The 22560-nt window shown below is 41.9% G+C and overlaps 1 protein-coding gene and 1 non-coding gene across 10 annotated transcripts in view; both read left to right on the top strand.

Moving 5' to 3' along the window:
* The window catches only part of TULP4 (TUB like protein 4), a 177663-nt gene that overhangs the window by 98888 nt on the left and 56215 nt on the right, over positions 1 to 22560 (top strand). For all 9 annotated transcript variants that reach the window (XM_040448758.1, XM_040448757.1, XM_040448756.1 and 6 more), the window contains one exon: positions 9976 to 10137. In XM_040448758.1, coding sequence (XP_040304692.1) covers positions 9976 to 10137 — 162 coding nt within the window. The remainder of the gene's footprint in view (positions 1 to 9975; positions 10138 to 22560) is intronic.
* Positions 17473 to 17579, top strand: LOC121013513 (U6 spliceosomal RNA). Its single transcript, XR_005782752.1, has one exon. It is a non-coding gene; the product is annotated as a U6 spliceosomal RNA (small nuclear RNA).

The raw sequence follows: 22560 nt of genomic DNA, 5'->3' as shown, positions 1-22560 counted from the left end.
GACCTGAGGGCTGATAGAACAAAGTGCATAACTAAAGGGAGAGAAGAGGCCACATCCAGGAAGGTAGGAAGTACAGAGACATGGTTTGTGGGAGAAATGGGGAGAAGTGGATTGCGGCGGCTGCAGAGGGGAGGGAGCCTTGGTCGTGGAGAGAGGTGAGAAAGAGAGAGAGGGGAAGAGAAGTACACAGGGGATCCCACAAGGAAAACACTTCCCCAGAGCCATTGGTTGGGAAAATGAGAGGCTGATTTTCGTGAGTTTTTGCAAACAACTCAAAGCCTGGAGTTTCAGAGGTCCGTGATGTGGCTAGGATAGGGCCCAGAGAGCACTGCCCTGCTCCTGGAGAGAAGGCAGGCAGGTAACTTGGGGGCAGATGGCATGGTGTGCGGATTACCTAAGATTCACAGGAGAGACTGTTCCCCCTTCTTGGAGCACATCTGTGAGTGGTGGCATTGCCCCTCTGGGAACAGAAGAGCCCGGCGGGTGCCACTTCCCTCTCCCACCCCTCGGCATAGGCTCAGAGACACTTGCTGAGGGTAGCTAACCTGGACACTGGCTGTTTAACCTGCTTTGCTCCAAATCCTATGCCCTTGCACTCTGATGTCAAACTGCCCTTCTGGGTCAAACCTGCATCGGTCCCAGGGCAGCAAGACCCTTCCCCAGAAGAGCAGTGCAGGTCCCTGTCATGCCAGGTCCTTAAAGTTTGGAATTTAAAATTTTTATTTTTGGGAGAGAGACAGAGACAGAGTGCAAGTGGGGGAGGGACAGAGAGAGGGAGACAGGATCCAAAGCAGACTCAGAGCTCTGTCAGTACAGAGCGCAACGTGGGGCTCAAACTCACGAACCATGAGATCATGACCTGAGCCAAAGTCAGACGCTCAACTGACTGAGCCACCCAAGTGCCCCTAAAGTTTGGAATTTTAAAAGTCAGCGGATTTGACTGGAATAGAGAGCCCAAAGTGCACTGCGCTGCCCTAGGCAGGCAAGCAACCTGGACACAGACAGTGTGAAAACAGTGATCTGGAAAATGCCTAGGACACACGATAGGAAATTATTCACTCTTCTGAGAGGGCTTTCCTGAGAACAGCAACTACGGACCACCCCCCTCTTGGAACAAAGGACCTGGCTGGTGCCATTTCCCTCCCCTGTCCCTCAGCATAAATCAACTTCACTGAAAAGCACAGCACCAACACTGGCTGACTAACCTGCTTAGTCAGCCAGCCCTGTCCCTGTGCTCTGCAAGTGTGCCTAAGGATCAGTGCAGCGGGCCCCTTCCCCAGAAGACCACCAGAAACCCCCACTTGTATCATGTCTTCTGACCATAGAGTTCTACAAGGCTTCAGTTCTAGTAGAAGTAGCATCAGGTCTCATTTAACAAACAGACCAGGCACACCTAGTTCAGACTGGCCACACTATGGCCAAAGTCCAAACACTGCCATCTACAGAGGAGAGCCTCTGTAGATGACTGACCTGAGGGATAGAGAAGCCAGACACAGCAGCAGACTACATGCAACACACACCAGAGATACTTCCTGAAGTGTTAGACCCTGGACATTACGTGACCTCTTCATAAAGCCATTACTCTCAGGAATAGGGAACATAACGAGCTTTTCTAACACAAAAAAGAAGACAGAGACCTAGACAAAATACGAAGACAGAGGAATTCATCCCAAAAGAAGAACAAGAAAAGGTCACAGCTAGAGCTGCCTCATGCAGAATTTAAAGTAACAGTCGTAAGGATACTCTACCAGGCTTGAGAAGAGTATGGAAGATACCAGGGAGACCCTTACTGCAGAGATAAAAGAGCTAAAATACAATCAGGCAGAAATGAAAGATGCAACATCTAAGATTTGAAACTGACCAGATATAATGACCACAAGGATGGAAGAGTCAGAAGAACAAATAAGTGATATAGAAGATAGAATTATGGAAAATAATGAAGCTGAACAAAAGAGGGAAAGAAAAACTGTGGATCACAAGAGTTGACTTAGGGAACTCCATGACTCCATCAAACATAATAACATTTGTGTCATAGGAGTCCCAGAAGAAGAAGAGAGAAAAGGGGGCAGAAGTTTTTTTTGAAGAAATCATAGCTGAAAACCTCTCTAACCTGGGGAAGGAAGCAGACATCCAAATCCAGGAGGCACAGAGAATTCCCAACAAGATCAACAAAAGTAGGCTAATGCCGAGATATATTGTAGTTAAGTTTGCAAAATACAGTGATAAAGAAAATGTCCTAAAAGCAGCAAGACAAAAGAAGTCCCTTACTCACAAGGCAAGTGCTATAACATTGGCAGCAGATCTTTCCACAGAAACTTGGCAAACCAGAAGTTCAACCCACTGAATGGGAAAAATCTGCAGCCAAGAATACCCTATCCAGCAAGACTATCATTCAAGATGGAAGGAGAGATGAAGAGTTTCCCAGACAAACGAAAACTAAAGGAGTTTGTGACCACTAAACCATCCCTGGAGGAAATATTAAAGGAGACGCTTTGAGTGGGAGGGAAAAGACCAAAAGTGACAAAAGACAAGAAAGGACCAGAGGAAATCTCCAGACACAGTAACAAAAAAAGTAATAAAATGGCTCTAAGTACATATCAATAATTATGCTGAATGTAAATGGACTAAATGCTCCAATCAAAAGATAAAGAGTGTCAGAATGAATTTAAAAAAGACCCAACTATATGCTGCCTACAAGAGATTTGAGACCTAAAGACATCTGTGCATTTAAAGTGAGGGGAGGGAGAAATATTTATCATGCAAATGGATGTCAAAAGAAAGCCAGAGTAACAATACTTACATCAAACAAACTAGATTTAAACCAAAGACTGGGGTGCCTGGGTGGTGCAGTTAGTTAAGCGTCCGACTCTTGATCTCGGCTCAGGTCATGATCTCCCGTTTCTTGAGTTCAAGCCCTACATCAGGCTTTGTGCTGATGGTATGGAGCCTGCTTGGGATTCTGTCTCTCCTTCTCTCTTCCCCCTCCCTGCTTATGCTTTCTCTCTCCCTCTCCTTCCCTCCCTCCCTCTCTCACTCTCACTCTCTCTCTCAAAAGTAAATAAATAAAAACCAACAGATTGTAACGAGTTGGAAAAGGGCACTAGATCATAATAAAGGGGACTATCCAACAAGAAGATCTAACAGTTGTAAATATTTATGACCTCAACTTGGAAGCACCCAAATATATAAAACACTTAATAACAAACATAAAGGAATTCATTGATAATAATACAATAATAGTAGGGACTTAAACACCCCACTTATAGCAATGGACAGATCATCTAAACAGAAAATCAACAAAGAAACAATGACTTCAAATAACACACTGGACCAGATGGACTTAACAGATACATTAAGAACATTTCATCCTAAAGCAGCAGAATACACATTGTTTTTGAGTGCACATGGGACATTCTCCCGAATAGATCACATACTGTATCACAAATCAGCCCTCAACAAGTACAGAAAGATTGAGATCATACCATGCATATTTTCAGACCACAACACTATGAAACTTGAAGTCAACTACAAGAAAAAAGTTGGAAAGATTGCAAATACATGGAGGTTAAAGAACATCCTACTAAAGCGTGATTGGGTTAAGCAATCGTTCTTTAAATAATGAAAACACCACAGTCCAAAACTTTTAGGATGCAGCAAAGGCAATCCTAAGAGGGAAGTATATTGCAATATGGTCCTACCTCAAGAAGCAAGAAAACTCTCAATACACATTCTAATCTTATACCTAACGGAGTTGGAAAAAGAACAACAAATGAAGCCTAAAGCCAGCAGAAGGTAAATAATAAAGATTAGAGCAGAAATAAATGATGCAGAAACTTAAAAAAAAAAAAAATGGAGGAACAAATCAATGAAACCAAGACCTGGTTCTTTGAAAAAATTAATGTAACTGATAAACCCCTAAGCCAGTCTTATGAAAAAGAAAAGAGAAAGGACCCAAATAAATGAAATCACAAATGAGAAAAGAGAAATAACAACCAACCACACAGAAATACAATAAGAAAATATTATGAAAAATTATATGCCAACAAATAGGACAATCTGGAAAAAATGGATAAATTCTAGAAATATAAGCAACCAAAAGTGAAACTGGAAGAAATAAAAAAAACTTGTACAGACTGATAACCAGTAAAGAAATTGAATCTATAATCAGAAATCCCCCAACAAACAAAAGTCCAGGGCCAGATGGCTTCAAGGGAATTCTACCAAACTTTTAAAGAAGAGTTAATACCTGCTCTTCTCAAACTATTCCAAAAAATGTAAATGGAAGGAAAATTTCTAAACTCATTCTGTAAGGCCAGCATTATCCTGATTCCACAACCAGACAAAGACATCACTAAAAAAGAAAACTACAGGCCAATATCCCTGATGAACATGGATGCAAAAATTCTCAACAAAATACTAGCAAATCGAATCCAACAGTACATTAAAAGAATCATTCATCATGATCAAGTGGGATTTATTCCTGGCTGCAAGGATGGTTCAAGATTTGCATTAATAAAAGTAAGGGTAAGAACCATATGATCCTCTCAAAAGATGCAGAAAAGCATTTGACAAAGTACAATATCCATTCATGATAAAGACTCAACAAAGTAGGTTTAGAGGGAACATAATAAAAACCCACATCCTCATCCTCAATGAGGAAAACCTGGAAGGTTTTTCCCTAAGGTCAGGAACAAGACAGATGTCCACTCTCACCATTCTTATTTAATATAGTACTGGAAGTCCTAGCCTCAGCAGTCAGACAACAAAAGAAGTAAAAGGCATCCAGATCGACAAGGAAGATGGCAAACTCTTACTATTTGCAGATGACATGATATTCTATATGGAAAACCCAAAAGACACTACCACAAAATTGCTGGAACTGATACATGAGTTCAGTAATGTCACAGGATACAAAATCTGTACAGAAACCTGTTGCATTTCTATGCACCAATAATGAAGCAGCAGAAAGGGAAATCAAGGAATTGATCCTATTTATAATTGCAGCAGAAACCTAATATAACTAGGAATAAATCTAACTAAAGAGGCAAAAAGATCTATACTCTGAAAAATTATAAAACACTGATGAAAGAAAGTGAAGATGATAGAAATGGAAAAACTTTCCATGCTCATGAATTGGAAGAACAAATATTGTTAAAATGTCTGTACTACCCAATGCATTCTACACATTTAATGCAATCCCTAGCAAAATACCACAACCATTTTTCACAGAGCTAGAACAAACCATCCTAAAACTGGTGTGAAACCACATAGCAAAGCAATCTGAAAGAGAAAAGAAAAGCCAGAGGCATCACTTCAAAACTGTAGTCATCAAGGCAGTATGGTTCTGGCATAAAAACATACATTGATCAATGGAACAGAGTAGAAAACCCAGAAATGAACCTGTAACTATATGGTCAACTAATCTTTGATGAAGAAGAAAGACTGTCCAGTGGAGAAAAGACAGTCTCTTCAACAAATGGTGCTGGGAAAACTGGGCAGCTACATGCAGAAGAATGAAACTGGACCACTTTCTTACACCATACACAAAAATAAACCCAAAATAGATGAAAGACCTAACTGTGAGACAGGAAGACCTCAAAATCCTAGAGGAGAACCCCTTTGACCTTGACTGGGGCAACTCCTTACTAGACATATCACCAGAGGCAAGAGAAGCAGAAGCAAAAGTGAACTATTGGGACTTCATCAAGATAAAAAGCTTCTGCACAGTGAAGGAAATGATCAACAAAACTAAAAGGCTTCAGAATGGGTGCATATATTTGCAAATGACATCTGATTAAGGGTTAGTATCCAAAATATAAATATAAATAAAGAACTTATCAAACTCAACACCCAAAAAACAAATAATCCAGTGAAGAAATGGGCAAAAGACATGAATAGACACTTCTCCAAAGAAGACATCCAGATGGCTAACAGACACATGAAAAGATGCTCAACATCACTTATTATCAGGGAAAAGCAAACCAAAACTACAATGAGATATCACCTCACACCTGTCAGAATGGCTAAAATTAACAATACAGAAAACAACAGGTGTTGGTGAGGATGTGGATAAAAGGGAACCTTCCTACACTCTTGGATGGAATGTAAACTGGTGAGGCCAGTCTGGAAAACAGTGTGAAGATTCCTCAGAAAGTTAAAAATAGGGGTGCCTGGGTGGCTCAGTTGGTTAAATGTCTGACTTCAGGTCAGGTCACAATCTCATGGTTCATGGGTTTGAACCCTACGTCAGGCTCTGTGCTGACAGCTCAGAGCCTGGAGCCTGCTTCAGATTCTGTGTCTCGCTCTATCTGTGCCTCCTCCACTCATGCTCTGTCTCTCTCTGTCTCTCAAAAGTGAATAAACGTTAAAAAATTTTTTTTAAAGTTACAAATAGGTCTACCCTACAGTCCAGCAATTGCACGAGTAGGTATTTGCCTAAAGGATACAAAAATACTGATTAAAAGGAATACGTACACCCCAATGTTTATAGCAGCACTATCAACAATAGCCAAATTATGGAAAGAGCCCAAATGTCTGTTGCATGGTGAATGAATAAAGAAGATGTGGAGTGTGTGTGTATATATATACATATGTATAATATACATACATATATATGTATATGTATATGTATATATATATGTGTGTGTGTATATATATATTCCACACACACAGTGGAATACTACTCATTTACCATTACCATTTGCAAAAACATAGATGGAACTAGAGTACATTGTGCTAAGTGAAATAAATCCATCAAAGAAAGACAAATACCATATGATTTTAATCATATGTGGAATTTAAGAAACAAAACGATGGAATAGGGGGAATAAAAAAGAGAGGCAAACCTGAAAACAGACTCTTAACTATAGAGAACAAACTGAGGGTTGCTGGAGGGGAGGTGGGAAAGGGGATGGGTTAAATTGGTGATGGGTATTACGGAGGGCACTTGTTGTGATAAGCACTGGGTGTTGTATATAAGTGAATCACTTATTCTACACCAGAATCTACATGAATCACTAAATTCTACACTGGAAACTAATATTACACTGTATGTAAACTAATTGGAATTTAAATAAAAACTTTAAAAAGAAAAAAATATATGGTACTTTAAATGTATTTTCTGTTCCTTATGATTTGGTTAATAACATTTTCTCTAGCTCACTAGATTGCAAAAATACAGTATATAATAGGTAAAACATACAAAATATGTATTAATTGACTGCTTTTGCTATTGATGAGGCTTCTGGTCAATAGTAAGCTATTAGTAGTTAAGTTTGGGGGAAGTCAAAGTTACACATGGATTTTCAGCTTTGCAGGGCATCAGCAACCCCTAAGCTCTTAGTTGTTCAAAGGTCAACTGTATTGTGAAAGGATCACCGCAGTAAGTCTAGGTAACATCTGGGGAATTTTCTTTTTCACAAATGGTGCTGAAACAATTGCATATCTGTATTTAAAAACAAAAACAAAACAAAACAAAAAACCACCTTGATTCTGACCTCATACTCTACCTAAAAATTAACTGTAAGTAAATCACAGATATAAATGTAAAAACTAAACTTCTCTATAAACCTTGGGTTTGAAACCTTGGATTAAATAAAGATTCAATGGATTGGACACAAAAAGCATGAACCATGAAAGAAAAAAAAAATGACACTGGACTTCATCAAAATTTAAGATTTTCACTTTTTGAAAGATACCATTAAGCAAATGAAAAGGCAAGCCACAGAGTAAGAGAAATTATTTTCAGCACACATATCTTATAAAGGATTGTGTATAGAATTTTTATAACAAAATAAGTTTGGAAGCTTATATATATCCATATGTATGTAGACATATTGTATACATCTATGTGAGTATTCATACATACACATAGCACATATGTATGAGTGGATGGGGAATACGTACACATAGCAAGGAATTTGAACAGACATGTCCCTAAAGATGATGTGCAAATGATCAATAAGAACATGAAATGATACTCACCATGACTACATTGGAGAAATGCAAATTAGGAACAGTGTCCTACCACTGCATACTTACTAGAATAGCTAAAACAAAAGAGACTGACAACACCATGTGCTGGTGAGGAGCGAACCTACTAATGCTCTCATACACTGTTGCAGGGAGTGTAAAATGGCATAACCACTTTGGAAAATAATTTAGTAATTTCTCATACATTTAAACATGCTTACCATTTGATCTAGCAATTAATTCCACTCTCAGGTATTCACTCAGGAGAAATGAAACCACGCATCTACCAAAGGTCTTACACATGCATGTTCATAGCAGTTTTATAGTAGCCAAATACTGGAAGCAAGCTAAATGCCTGGCAATTTGGGTGGATAAATAAGTTGTGGTATATTTATATAATGAAATACTACTCTTCATGAAAAGGAATGAACTGCCGATGCACACAAGGATTTAGAATACTCTTAAACTATTGTACTGAGTAAAGGCAGCCATACACAAAAGTGAGCATACTATACAGTTCCCTTCATGTAAAATTCAAGAAGAAGCAACTAGTGAGAGAAATTAGATCACTGGTTGCTTTGAACCAAGGATGAGCATAGGAGATTGACTGCTGAGAACTTTATTTAATGTATACAAATTATAGCTCAATGAAGTTGATTTTTAAAAAGATAATAAATACTATCAGCAGCTACTTGCCAACAATTTGGAAAACTTACATGAACTGGAAAAATTTTTTTTAGTAATTCAATAGAACTGACTCAAGAGGAAATAAAAAGCTTAACAGCTTGACTTGTACTAAAACTACTGAGTACATTGAAGCAATGGTTAAAAATCTTCCCACAAAAAAATTCAGATGCATAGGCATGTTATACCCAACTTTCATGCAATAGGTTATCCCAGTTTATATAAATTGTTCCAGGCAGTGGAAAAGGAAGGAGTACTTACTGTCCAACTCATTCTGAGAGATCAACATAACTTTGAGAAATCCAGATACGAAGACATTATCAAAAGGAAATCATAAGTTTGTTTCACTCATGAATACAGCTGTAGAAATTCTGAACTCATCAGTAAATCAACTTCAACTGTGTGTATCAAAGACAATACTTCATCTCCAGGTTGGGCTAGTTGTAGGCATGCAAGGGTAGTATAATTTGAGGAAGTCAGTAGAAGCAATTTACTTATTAATAGATTAAAAGATTTTTTTAAATGGGCTTATTTGAATAAATACAATGAACGCATCAAACAACACCCAAGTATGTGTAATTTTTCCAGTTAAATTATTATTTTTTTACTTTAGAGAGAGTCTCTAGAGAGCATGAGCAAGGGAGAGGGGTAGAGGGAAAGAGAGAGAATCTTAAGCAGATCCACGCTTAGCGTGGAGTCCGATACAGGGTTTGATCCCATGACCCTGGGATCGTGACCTGAGGCAAAATCAAGAGTCAGATGCTCAGCCGACTGAGCCACCCAGGCACCCCTAAGTTATTTTTTCATTTTGATTAAGGGAATATTATTAGCAAGGCTGAGGACGGTATATAACCAAAAACTGAGAACTTTCCTATTTTGATAGGTGTTCCAGAGACACTAATGGCAAATCTGTTACCATAGGTGGGAGACCATAGAACAATGGTAAAAAGCAAGGACACTGGATCCATACAACCCTGGGTCATCCTTAACACTGCCACTCACCTTGTGTATGATCAAGGATAAGTTACTTATCCCCTCTGTGTCTGTTTTCTCTGGAAAATGGGCATGATAATCCCTCCCATGAACAAAGCTTGAAGAATTAACATGTGTGAAACACTTAGCTCTTCACTGACACTTGCTTTTCAAATGAGGTCTTTTGTATTATATGTTAGTGTTACAGTACATATGATGTATTTATGCACTGTTCTCTTTAAGACCATCTAACTCTTAGCCAAAGGCTAAGTTAATGACTATAGCCTTTGCTAAAAGTGCTTTCCCTTTCAGATTAATTGACATCTTGTGTCTATGTGTGTCTCAAAGGTGAGTGATTTCACATGGAGCCACGATGGAACTCAAGCACTTATTTCATATCGAGATGGGTTTGTCCTGGTTGGTTCTGTCAGCGGACAAAGACACTGGTCATCTGAGATAAACCTTGAGAGTCAGATCACATGTGGCATATGGACTCCTGATGACCAACAGGTAAAGCCTCTTGATTATGGGTGTGTAAGGAATGTTAAAACCATGTGAGCTGAGGAGGAAATGAATTGATTGCATACAGTCATATAGGGAAGGGAATGGGGAGGGGGAAGCTGACTCAGAAGCCTCTTAAAGAATCACGAAGGTAAACAACAGTGAATATGTCCAGGTAAAAATTAAAACTTTAAGTGAACCATAGATGGGAGAAATAATATTTCCCACCAAATGGTAAACACTGAGTTAACATTTTAATTATGGAAAATATTCATACAGATGTACTTTTTTTTTTTTAATGTTTTTATTTATTCTTGAGAGAGGGAGGGAGAGAGAGCAAGAGCAGGGGAGGGGCAGAGAGAGAGAGGGAGACACAGAATCCGAAGCAGGCTCCAAGCTCCAAGCTGTCAGCAGAGAGCCCAACGCGGGGTGCAAACTCACAAAGCATGAGCTCATGACCTGAGCTGAAGTTGACGTTTAACAAACTGAGCCACCCAGGCGCCCCCAGATGTACTTTTAAATCTGTGTAAATAGCCAGTTGGTAAATGGATAATGGGCATAATGATTCCCAAAAGAAGTTCAACTAGTCAGTAATCATATGGTGGAAAAATATACATTTTCAGGAAAAAAATGCAAAATAACATAGGAAATAGTTTCACTTATTAGCAAAAAAATAATAAAATGGTACAGGTGATTTCCTGGTTAATGAGAAGAGTTCAGTTAAAGGATTCTTACCATTGCTGGTAATAATGTCTATTACCTTTAGGGAAGGAATTTGGCAGAATATGTCAGAAGTCTAAAAAAATTATTGTCCACTTTGACCTGGTAATATACTTTAGGAATTTATCTAAAAACAAAAAGGAAGAAAATAAAAGTTACAGTCATTAAAACATTATTTGTGATAGTAAAAATTTGGCAACAGCCTACTTGTCTAAAAATAGACTGGGTAAGTAAACTGTGGTATTACCACTTAAAGGATTATACAGTTTAAGTTCAGGAAATTATGGATTGTGGTTACAAAGACAGTGTAATAATCTGGAACAGTTCTTATGATATAATGTTGAGGGGAAAAATCAGGATATGAAATGGTGTATGTGGTATAAGATTATCACGTCATTAAACAACCAAAAGAAACCCATCCATTTACTTAAAAGACCTGAAAGGAAACAAAACGCCACAGGTAGGTTGTTTTATAGTGATGAGCTTTGGGGTCATTTTCTAAAATTCGTTTTAAAACCCATTTTAAAATTTTCTTTAATGTATCTGTTTTACTTTCATGATAAAATAATATAGAATAACCTAATAAAATTATATATTGATAATTCATTTTTTTAACGTTTATTTCATTTTGAGAGTGAGGGCATGTACGTGCACACGAGCGGGAAAGGGGCAAAGAGAGAGAAGAGGGAGGATCCCAAGCAGGCTCTGCACTGTCAGGACAGAGCCCGATGTGAGATCCTGAACTGAGCTGAAATCAAGAACAGACACTTAACTGACTGAGACAGTGAGGCACCTCTGATAATTCATTTTTAAATAGAAAATAATAATTTATTTTTTACAAATGGTGCCGGAGGTCAGCTCCAGCAACCAGGGGTTCCCGAAGGAAGAACGGCATTGGTGAAAATAAAACTAAAATAAAAACAAAAAATAAAAATGGACACAGACAACAGCAGTGTGTTGAACTGGCCGATTTATTGTAGCAAACTTGGCATTATATTTGCTAGTGATATCCCTGTGGCATATGTCATCTGTGTTTTTCTAACATTACCTAACTTTGAAAATGTTCCTATGTGTAATCAACCTTTAAGAAATAACATGGCGATTTCCCCCTAATTTTCCCACATACCCTTTGATTATTGATTAATTTCTTACATTATTCCATTATGCATCTGTGTTTATCTATAATCTACAAAGCATTTGCTTTGCTGTTCTCGTGAAAGGCCCTCCATTTCTCAATACCTCAAGTGGAACAGTTACAGGGACATGACCTCCTAACCACATGAGGCCAGAACAATGTGTTTGCCTCGGTCCGAGGTGCCAGAAAGGGGCCGAAAAAGCCTTAGAAACCCATGCCTCATACATTCTCACAGAGACAGTGCACCTAGGAATTAATGAACCATTCTATACCTTAACCGACTAGGTTCAGTCATCATGTGGAATGCCTCCGGGGGGCCAGGTGGGCCTAGGGGTTGAAGTCACCTGTGCCCAGAGATACACTCCTTAGTTGCCGGAGTGAGGCTTTCAAATCCATATGTCTCTCCTTTATAGTCCCTCTTTGCTGGCAAATGCATGAGACTATCCTTCCTGTAAGTAGAGGAGTCTCCATAGGGGATGGCAAGGGCTAAACGTAAGGCCTCACGATTTCTTGCGGAACCTCATTTTCTTCCCTAATGGTTGTTTTCCCAGGGGGCCTGCCGAGGGCAATTCCCCAACAGACAATACCCCAGGTACTTTAATAAGGCCAAATTACCTAAAAGCAGGAGTACAAGAAGCTTCACTGTCGGCGGGCTGCCCTGCAGTCACCAATCCGTCCACAGCCAGGGCCCTGCCACTCAGGCTGGGATAGCTCGGCTTCCAGCAAAAGGGAAAAGCTTTGTAAATACAAAGCTTGTGTTTTCCAAATACAGCAAAATCCATAAAGTGCCAGGACATTTCATAGCAGAGATTTTAGTTTAATGTTGATAAAAGCAAGCATTAGTATAATAAGGAACGATAACTTTCAGTTTTGAGTCTTATTTCTTTTCGTTCTTTTTTTTTTTTTAATTTTTTTTTTTCAACGTTTATTTATTTTTGGAACAGAGAGAGACAGAGCATGAACGGGGGAGGGGCAGAGAGAGAGGGAGACACAGAATCGGAAACAGGCTCCAGTCTCCGAGCCATCAGCCCAGAGCCCGACGCGGGGCTCGAACTCACGGACCACAAGATCGTGACCTGGCTGAAGTCGGACGCTTAACCAGACTGCACCACCCAGGCGCCCCTCGTTCTTTTTTTTTAACTGAATTGCTCTCTACTAATCACTAAACATTTCTTGCTTCCGGTTTTTTTTTTTTTTTTTTTCAAATAAAAATGGTCAATATTTTTTTCTTTCTTCTCAAAATGACTATTATGGGAGCTACAAAGAAATAGTTTCAACACATTTCTTCCATGCCCCCCCCCCCACCAGTCTCCTAATTATCCAGAGGCATATGTGTGTGTCTGTATGAAGCACTTGAATTTATTGTGCCCTTGTGGTTTTGTAGGTTTTTACTGCTCCTGGAATCAGCTGAAGAAGCCTGCTGCAGCCCACTCAGCAGCCTTGCACAGACACCCCTCCCTGCACCTCTCCTCCTCTGTTCAGGGTAGGGGGGTGGTGAATTATTTCCTGCCTGTTTCCCAGGGCTTTTGTAATGATCAAATGAGGGAACAGATGTGAAAGTACTTAAAAATATGTAAGTGGAAGTCTTGGCTTTGCATTCTTCCCTTGCCTATAGGGGTGGAACCTGGGAGGCTCATGTCATAGTCCCCTGATGAGCTGTGTCTGCCAGTATCCCTAACAGACAGCATACAGGGAATGTGACAGTCACAGGACCCAGACATGCTGGGGACACGGTGGGTGAGACTTGGCACCTGCCTTTGAGATGGTGGGGGCCAGATGAGACAGACCCACAAACATCCTGTGCTCTGTCCTGACAAAGTTACCTGTGTAGCAGGCAGCATGGTGTCATGGGCATGAAGGGGGCAGCTGGGCTACAGTTTTAATTTTTTTTAATGTTTGTTTATTTTTGAGAAAGAGAGAGAGAGAGAAAGAAAACATGAGTGGGGGAGGGGCATAGAGAGAGGGAGACAGAATCCAAAGCAGGTTCCAGGCTCTGAGCTGTGTCAGCACAGAGCCCCACATGGGGCTCGAACTCATGAACCAGGAGATCAAGACCTGAGCTCAAGTCGGATGCTTAACCAACCGAGCCACCCAGGCGCCCCATGGACTGCAGCTTGAAGCCAGGCTAAGACACTTGGGCTTGGCTCTGTAGACCTGTCTGTAGGACCAGAGCGTGACTTAGGCCCGTGTTTGGTCTCCTGGTCCACAAGCTCTCTCTGAAGGATTGCGTTTACTGGTTCTGTATTTGGCCTGATGGGTGGGATTTCACTCAGGAAAGTGCTGCACTTGCTACCTCTCAGAAAGGTTGCAGACCACTGAAGCAACAAGGGTCCTTGTAAGAATTGAAAAGGGCGAAGAGATATATGGGGTACCCCATCAATCACATTTGAACTGAGACATGGAAAAATAAAATTCCTTCCTCCGTGTTTGTCACTCTTTCATATCTCTTGCTAGGTTTGAAAATTATTAATGAAGAAAGACAATATGTAATGTAGTGTCCTGAGCTCTTACATTGGGAGTTGGTGTTTAAAGCTCTGCCTCCTCCAACTGAGGGTGTGTCTTCCCTTCTCCTGGAGAACCTCCTGCACTTCATGTAGAGTAAAACACCATCCAGGATGAAGCTGCCTCCTCACATCTTGAGATAGTTCTAATCATACAGGATTTTAGGCTGCTTCCTAACTTTTTAAAATAAAAGGAGTACTATTTTACAAGTGAGTTAGATAAGAGTCTAGCTGTTTTCCTACTTGTGTATTTTTCTTTTTATATATGTGTGTGTGTGTGTGTGTGTGTGTATTTTAATGTTTGTTTATGTTTGAAAGGGACAGAGAGAGCATGAGCAGGGGAGGGGTAGAGAGAGAGGGAGAAGGAGAGGGAGAGAATCCCAAGCAGGCTCCACGCTGTCAGCACAGAGCCCAACGTGGGGCTTGAACTCATGAGGTGTGAGATGATGACCCAAGCTGAAACCAAGAGTCGGACACTTAACTGACTGAGCCACTCAGGTGCCCAACACTTTTGGGGTTTATAGACTAAATCCTAGATGGAAATTGGCAACCCTTTTCCTGGAAAAATGTGCATGTGCACATAACATGATTATATGTGTCACTTTGCATAGAATGTTGGGTGGGAGCTCATAGGATTCCATTCATAAACTGACCCCTTTACATCCTGATCTAGACAGTTTAGAGGTGACCTTTGGGATAATCCTTCCCGGCTTTCTGTTATTCATATATTCAAACATTACAGAAAATTGAGAGAATATACTTGCCTTAAATTCAGCAACTAATATTTTGCCATATTTATGTATGCTCTCCTCCTCTTCCTCTGCCTGCCTTCCATTCTCCCTCTCTCTTCATACATGCACACATTTTTTGTAGTACTGTTTTTGAACATCAGTTATAGACATTATGACACGTCAGCCCAAAACATTTCAATATGCTTGTCCTAAGAATAAGTTCATTCTCCTACATTTTAACCCCCAGGAAATTAGCAGTGATATTAGCTGGTACCCAGGTGCTCTTCATAGCTCTCTAATTGTTACAAGAATGAGTTTTGTAGGTTTTTTTCCTTTTTTTTTAATTTATTTTTTTTGTTATTTAGAACCAAGATCTAAGTTGTATACAGCAATTGTTTATTATGTCTTGAGTCTAGAAAAGTTTCCTCTTTTTTTCTTTTTTAAATGACATTGCCTTTCTAACAAGTTTAGTGTGGTTACCTTGTAGAATATTCCACACTCTGGACTTGCACAGTTGTTTACCCATAGTATCATTTAATTTCTACTAGCCTCTGTATTTTCTATCAATGGGAAGTTAGGTTGAGATTAAATTTGGATTAAATAGTTTTGGTAAGAATAGTTAATAGGTGTGATACCTTATCATTTACACTGAGCCACATTAAGAAGTGTATAATGTCATGTTATCCCACTGAGGGTTGCTGATTCTGATGGAACCTTTGTAAAAACAAGACTAGTTTTTCATAGCATGTTCTTAATTTCATCTATACTTACAGCGATTTTTTTTTTCCCAACTGATGTGTTTCATTTTAGGCTAAAATTTATCTTCCATTAAATTGCAAGAAGGAAATATGATCCTACTTGTAGTTTATATAGTAGGTAAAGACTGTCTTAGTCTCCTCAGGCTGTTGTAACAATTCTGCTGGCTGGAGGGCTTAAGCAACAGACATTTCTCTCTCACAGTTCCAGAGGACGGAAGTTCAAGATCAGGCGTTGGCAGGTCTGGTTTCTCATGAAGCCTCTCTCCTTGGCTTGCAGGTGGCCACCATCTTTCTGTGACCTCATGTGACCTTTCCTGTGTATGCTCATCCCTGGTATCTCTTCCTTTTTGTATAAGGACACCAGTCCCACTGGTTTTCGGCCCTATCCCTATGACCTCATTTAACCTTAATTACCTTACCTTTTTACAGGCTGTGTCTCCAAATACTGTCACATTAGAGATTAAGCCTTCAGTATATGAATTTTGAGTAGGATACAAACATTCAGTTCTTAACGGCCTCATAAAAAATATGAGTTGTCAAAAAATATTTTGAAGAATAGAAAATTCACAGAAAAGACACATAAATTCAGCGTGATAAACTTGAGATGTATTTATAAATAGAACAGTATTTGTAGGGCTTGGGAGAAACAACAAATGGTGTAAATAGAAAATGTCAGAGAAATAAATATAAATATGGGGAAAAAATATCTGTGGGTCCCAAGTTGGTCAAGAATAATGCAGCAGTGAAGCTTTTGCCATTACTAAGAAACACCCAGCATCACAACAGAGTGCTGTAGGAGGAGGATGCTTGGTCCCCTGTACATTCTCCAGGGGTCTAGGGGAACACCATGCCTCTTGATACAGGAAACTGCTTTGAAACATACACACTCACATGTATCCGTCCTGTATTCTTTGAGTCTTAGGTGAACATGAGTTCACTTTGAGAGCCTTTGAACCAGAAAAAGTTGTTGAGAAGTTGAGGTACATTTCCATCAGGAAAGGTGGAGATGCCAGCACGTGATCCAGTGTGTGTGGGCATGAGCTAGGCTCTCCTAGAACAGTGAACATCCGGTGGATCTGTGTCCATGGAAGATGGGATGGAAGGAAAAATCCTCAGACTCTCATCTCAGGAATTTAGGTTGGATGAGGAAGAGTTTTGTGGTTCCTGTTCTGAGTGAAAGGGCACACCTAAACTATAGGAAGAAAGCTCTAGTTCCCACCCCTCTTGGGAGAACACCTCACAAGAAGAAAGCTCCCCAGAACCCCTCTGCCATGGGCACAAGGAGGCCTGCAGAGAACTACTTTTTAGGCTAGTGGTTCGTTTTTCTCTTTCTGGGTCTCCCTTCTCTACCACAGCTCCTGTAGTTTGATGTGTGAACCATTTGGATTTATTTTAAGGGGATCCCAAGGCATGGAAACTGTGTACATGTTAGGGAAGTTAGCAATACTCATTGTCACTCACAGTGCAGTCCCCAGATCAGATGCCATGTAGTTCATCTGGTGCCCACTTCGGCAGCACACATACTAAAATTGGAATGATCCAGAGTGGATTAGCATGACCTCTGTGCAAGGATAACATACAAATGCATGTGGGTCGTCCGGGCCTTGCAGCTTCCTCCCTGACTCGGTGGTCCTTTTCAGGGATCTCAGTCCTCGACTGTTGGTCTTTCTTTCCAGCTGCTCCTGCTTTCTGCTCTGACAGAGCTGTCTCTCTCCCCAGGCCCCCAGAGCCACAGAATCCTTGCCCCATGTGAAGCCTGTCCTCCAAGCAGCCTGGGGCTTCACTTTGCCCCCTCCCACACTGTCCTCTCCAACCCTGACCGAGGCGTCTGTGACCCCAGTCCGCATTTCCAGGCCTCACTCATGCTTTCTGGACACTGCTCTCCCCCAGCCTACAGTGAGGCCTGGGTTGTCACATCCACACCCCCACACCCTGCTCCTGGAAACCCTCCTGTGTCATTCCTCCTCCTCACCTGGCCCACTTGTCTAGGGCTCCAGCATGGGGTTTTTCCCTTTTTCTCTCCTTTGGGCTGATTTCTCCCACTGCCACGGCCTGTCAGCTCCCACCTGAGTATGCAGGCTCCCCGAGCTGCGTTCTGTGTGCACCGTCTGTCCCTCCTGCTGAGCTGGCTGCCTGCCTGGACCCCACTTAATCCAGCGTGGGCCCTGCTTAGCACGGCAGTCTTCTTCCCTGCCCTCTCTTCTGTTGCTGACCGCTCACACTGGACTTGCCCTCCTCCTTGGCTTCAGCCTCCTCTTGGTCACCAAGGCCTGGTGATTCCACTTCTTAAATACTTCCGTGTCAGGGATGATTTATTTGTATTTACATGTTAAAGATGGTTATGTTCAAACCAGCTCAAGTGCAGGTGTCTAAGCTCTCACACACCTTGCACTCTGTAACAGGACTGCTCGATTTGGTGACTTACAGGTTCTTCCCACTGTCCCTCTTCTCCAGCTTTGTTCCCTGGCTGGTTCCCTCTGTTCCTCGGTGGCTGCTTCTGGCGCACTGGGCTGCCTCCTTCCTGGTTCCCGTGTGGTAAGGGAAGGAGTGACTTTTCAGGTTGTTGAAGTTATTGTTTGTTTGTTTATTTATTTATTGACTTACTTTTGAGAGACAGAGCATGAGTGGGGGAGGGGCAGAGAGAGAGGGAGACAGAATCTGAAGCAGGCTCCAGGGTCCGAGCTGTCAGCACAGAGCTTGACGCAGGGGCTCGAACTCACGAACCGCGAGATCATGACCTGAGCCAAAGTCGGACACTCGACTGACTGAACCACACAGCTGCCTCGTCGTTGAAGTTAAAGATCTCCCTTTGTCTGTAGCAGTGGCTTGCAGACTGTGGAGCTGCCTTCCTGGGGCAAGGGACGGAGGGGGCTCCTGGGAGGAGAGGGCAGGACCACTCTGCTTCTGTCTGTGTTAGATGCGAACTTGGGCTTGTGTCTTAACATTTTGTTTTTGAGGGAAAATCTATAAGATAAACATATGAGTCTGGTTCCTCTCTATACAGTCTGGTCCCTTTCTAACTTTATGTTTACTAGCTTTTGTTAAATACCTGTAGTTTTTGTTGCTTATTTATTTTTTTAGAGAACACAAGCACGGGAAGGGCAGAGGGAGAGGAAGAATCCCAAGCAAGCTCCACACAGTCAGCACGGAGCCTGACACATGAGTCTATCCCACGACCCTGGGATCATGACCTGAGCACAAATCGAGTTGGATGCTCAACTGACTGAGCCACCCAGGTGCCCCAAAGAGCTGTAGTTTTTAAAAGTCAAATAGTACTACTAGGCTTACAATGAAAAAAGTTTAAAACACACAGGCACCTTTTAGTTCCCAGTGCTATCCTTCACACTTTGATTCCTAGTCCCCTGTTTCCCCTCCCCGAGTCCCACTCCAGTTTCAACTTTCTGACTCCCACTCCGATTCCCACTCCCCAATTCCTACCCTGCTTCTCACTCTGATTCCTACTCCCCGTTTCCTACTCTCTGATTCCCACTCCCTAACTCCTGCTCCCGGATTCCCACTCCCTGTGGCAGGCACTTTTTATTTTGACTCTTTGTGTTTCTCTCCATATTTCTGAATTAAAGGCTTGTTCTGTCTGATCTTGACTGTTGAGCCTCAGGTGTTCTCTACTAACTTCCTACCTGGAAAATGAGAAGTTGGTTGTCTTGGAATACCCCTTTCTGTATGCAGCCTTATTCTCTCCCACGCCCCGCTTCCCTGCGTGCTCCTGTCTCCACAGTTGGTGGTCAGTGTTCCATGGTGAACATGGGATTCATAGACAATTGGCACATACAGCCAAGGTTGAATGGCTGCCTCGTGAGTCCTTGGCTTTGCCCACAGTTAGTAAAGTTGCCTTACTTACTGTTTATTTGTCTGGGTACCAATCAGATTAATCCCTACACTCTCCAAAATCTTAGAAACCTTTCGGAATATATTCCACCACTCAGGAGATGGTTTTCTGGTGCTGTTCCTCCCATGGCCCTTGGGCCCCCGCGCCAACAGCACAGCTGGTAGGTACCCTGGGCGTTGGTTCCCTTGTCTCCCCTGGTATGGGAGCCCCTATTTCCGGGATCATGCACTTTTATTTTGTGGTTTGGTGGTACCCTCTTTTGGTGGAACATGTCTTCTGGGTATTGGAAATTTTAAGACATTTGCTTTATATGTCTCCTCCCTTGTTTAGCTGGGACATGGCAATCCCTTTGCAACTCATTCTTTTAGCTCTTTGGTATTTTCTCTTTCTGGATATCTTACTACTCAGATATTGTCCTTCTAGATTGATGATCTGATTTTAATATCTTTTCTCTCCCAGTTTCTTTTCTTTGCCTGCTTATCCTATTTTCTGGGCAATATCTTCCAAGCTTTCTTTGACCTTCAAAAAATTAATGGTGTTTTTAATTTTTAAGAACTCTTTTTTGTTTTCTGGTTGTGCTTTAAAAAAAAGAGCATTGGGGTGCATGGGTGGCTCAGTTGGTTAAGCATCCGACTTCGGCTCAGGTCATGATCTCACAGTTCGTGGGTTCAGCCCCATATTGGGCTATACTGACAGCACAGAGCCTGGAGCGCACTCTAAGTTCTGTGTCTCCCTCTCTCTCTGCCTCTCCCCCACTCACACTGTCTCTCTCTCTCAAAAATAAAATAAAACGTTAAAAGAAAATTAAAAATAGCATCATATTCATATTTCACAGAGGATGAAACAATATAAAGATATTAATTGGAGGTTCTGAAGTATCCCTCTGTATTCTTCACCATCTTTTTCCTTCAGGTTCTTTCTGGCTTTGTTTTGGCTGCTTTTTCATATTAGATGCTTTCCTCACATGTCTGGGTGGTCTTTGGTCATCTCATATTTTAGAGGTGGAGACTAAAAAATGACCTGGACACTGGGGTGCGGGGGTGGTGGTGCTGCTAAGTGATGGGCTTCACTGCGAGGCAGTGCCTGGGCCTGTCCTTCTGCACGTACCTTACCTAGTGACTGCGGTGGGCTCGTTTCTCACATTGAGTTGCTGGTGTTTTACTGTAGGCCCCTGAGCTGTGTGTGTGTCTGGCCCCTCGCCCTGGGCTTCCATTTAGCCCCTCCAGGGGATCAGACAATGTGCACCTGCTGTCTGTGTGGATGGGAGAAGACATGTGAAACTTTGCCTGTTCTTTCTCCGTACTTCCACCCTCACCTCCACCTGGGGAAGGGTCTCTGGCTTCCATGGCACAAATCAGCTTACTCCTTATCTTCTAACTTGCTGTGGGATTGGGCCTTTACTTGCTCTGGTCTGTTTGGTCACTCACCATGTGTCCATCTACTGTCCAGTTTCTAGATGTTGGCTTCTCTGTCTGCTGACCTCCTCTCTCCAGCTCTCTGTTAGAGTTTCACACTCATTACTGTCAATTAAGTGGGATTTGGGAAGGCATCCAGGCCATCATGTGACCTCTCTTAGCTCTGTAGCCTTCTCTCTGGCCGCCATTCCCCTACATACTAGCCTCAGTGGGCTACTTTGGTTTCCTGAATTCGTATTGCTTTCTTGCCTTTGCACATGATGTTCCTTCTGCCCTTGCCCCTTGTCTGTCCAGGGAGGGTCCACCCATCCTTGAAGACTCTTCACAGTCTGCCCTTTCCTCTGCTCCCCACCCAGGCAGAGTTAGTCAGTCTGGCTCGCTAGCCAGGTGCTCCAGGAGCACCTCCTGTGTGCCAAGAGCACATTCTGTAACATTTTCCACATTCTGTAGTAACTGTTGGTTGGGTGTTTTCTTCCTTACCAGATGTGAGGGCAGGGACCACGCCTCATTCTTCCCTGTAGCCAGGCGTCCTCAGGGCAGTAGCTTCGGCAAGTAGGGAGTGCAAGTAGGGAGTGAGGGAAGAATGCTTTGTGTGGAACTGCCAGCCTCTCTCCTCTCTGTGCCTGGAGACAGTGAAGTCCATGGCCTTGCCCAAGAAATGCCATTTCCCTCCCATCCCCAACTACCACACACACGCATGAGAGAAATTCCTGGTTTGCCCCGCACATCCTGCCCCAGGAGCACCCAGCATTAGGTTTTCATTCATACTGTTTTGTATAGAAAATACTGTTTCATGCAGGGGTTTTCACATCTGCCAGTATTGGTGTGGAGATTTCATTAGTTTTGGCTGATTAGATACAGGCATTTTTTATTTTCTCATTTTTCAGGATATATGGTTATCCCTCCTTTAAAAAAGCAGTTTGAATGGGGATCCTAATATCTGAATTCTTCCTACTCCAATCCAAAGCAGTTTCTGAATGTGAATTGACAGTTTAATCCTAACACATGGTATGGAAAATCCAGCTCGGTGAGAATTGTTAGATATTAGGCTACCCTGCCAAGAAAATACACGTGATCTGCTGGGATGAAAGCGTTTGCAAGATGACTCTTTCTGTCTCCTGGCTTGGTGCCCTGCTGTGCTGCCTGAGGTCAGCAGGCTAGAGCTGACGGCACCTTAACAGATCACCTGCCCTAAGACTCGTTTCCCCCTTTTCTTCCTGTGTCCTGTCTGGCCCCTCTTATTCCACAGTAATGACAGTTTTTATATATCCTGAGCCAACAGCCTTTTTTGTGTTGTAATTCTGAAATTCTTCTCTTTATCTAGT

Source organism: Herpailurus yagouaroundi, unplaced genomic scaffold (assembly GCF_014898765.1).
Source record: "Herpailurus yagouaroundi ecotype Mexico unplaced genomic scaffold, PumYag 198, whole genome shotgun sequence".
Classification (NCBI taxonomy): domain Eukaryota; kingdom Metazoa; phylum Chordata; class Mammalia; order Carnivora; family Felidae; genus Herpailurus; species Herpailurus yagouaroundi.
The sequence above is the reverse complement of the archived record's forward strand: the minus strand, read 5'-3'. Positions and strand labels throughout refer to the sequence as shown.